Genomic DNA, 507 nt, shown 5'->3' with positions numbered 1-507 from the left:
CGTCCGATAATATTCAGCTCACCGGTCAGAGCGAATTGTCGAAGCCCAGCACTTCACCACCGCCGAGGAAATCTTCGTTTCCCCCTTCACTCCCAGATACGTCGTCATTTGTCCAGCCGCCGACATCTCTTCGGAGTCCTCGCCCACAGCCGACGATCTCACGGCGAACTTCCTCGAGAAGTAATCGTAGCCGAACACCTCTCGAAGTTTCTCAATCAGCTGCGAAATGAAGTTCCGATTGAGCCATCCGTTTGTACGGATGCAGAATCTCCCTGGGATGATGCGTCTACTCACAAGGGCATGGATTGGAGCGGGAAGATCGACTTTCGAAATCGCGGCAACACAAGTATCCGAAGCGCTCTTCAGAGCAGCCAGGTCGGACGTTTTGGACGATTCAAGGAAAGTTCCGATGGCCTTGGAGACCTCCGGAGTTTCAGAAAACATCTCATATGCGTTCACTGTCAGGACGATACCGGAGGGTACTGTGAACTGTGGATGCGGCGGAAC

The 507-nt window shown here is 53.5% G+C and overlaps 1 protein-coding gene across 1 annotated transcript in view; it reads right to left on the bottom strand.

Moving 5' to 3' along the window:
- Window positions 1-507, bottom strand: part of LOC100901692 (prodigiosin synthesizing transferase PigC) — a 5,309-nt gene that overhangs the window by 2,992 nt on the left and 1,810 nt on the right. The window contains exons 5-6 of the mRNA XM_029111774.1: window positions 295-489; window positions 23-219 (exon numbers count right to left, since the gene is read on the bottom strand). Coding sequence (XP_028967607.1) covers window positions 23-219; window positions 295-489 — 392 coding nt within the window. The remainder of the gene's footprint in view (window positions 1-22; window positions 220-294; window positions 490-507) is intronic.

This window comes from Galendromus occidentalis, unplaced genomic scaffold, assembly GCF_000255335.2.
Source record: "Galendromus occidentalis unplaced genomic scaffold, Mocc_1.1 scf7180000077468, whole genome shotgun sequence".
In the NCBI taxonomy this organism is placed as follows: domain Eukaryota; kingdom Metazoa; phylum Arthropoda; class Arachnida; order Mesostigmata; family Phytoseiidae; genus Galendromus; species Galendromus occidentalis.
Note: the sequence above shows the minus strand (reverse complement) of the source record. Positions and strands in the feature narration are given on the sequence as shown.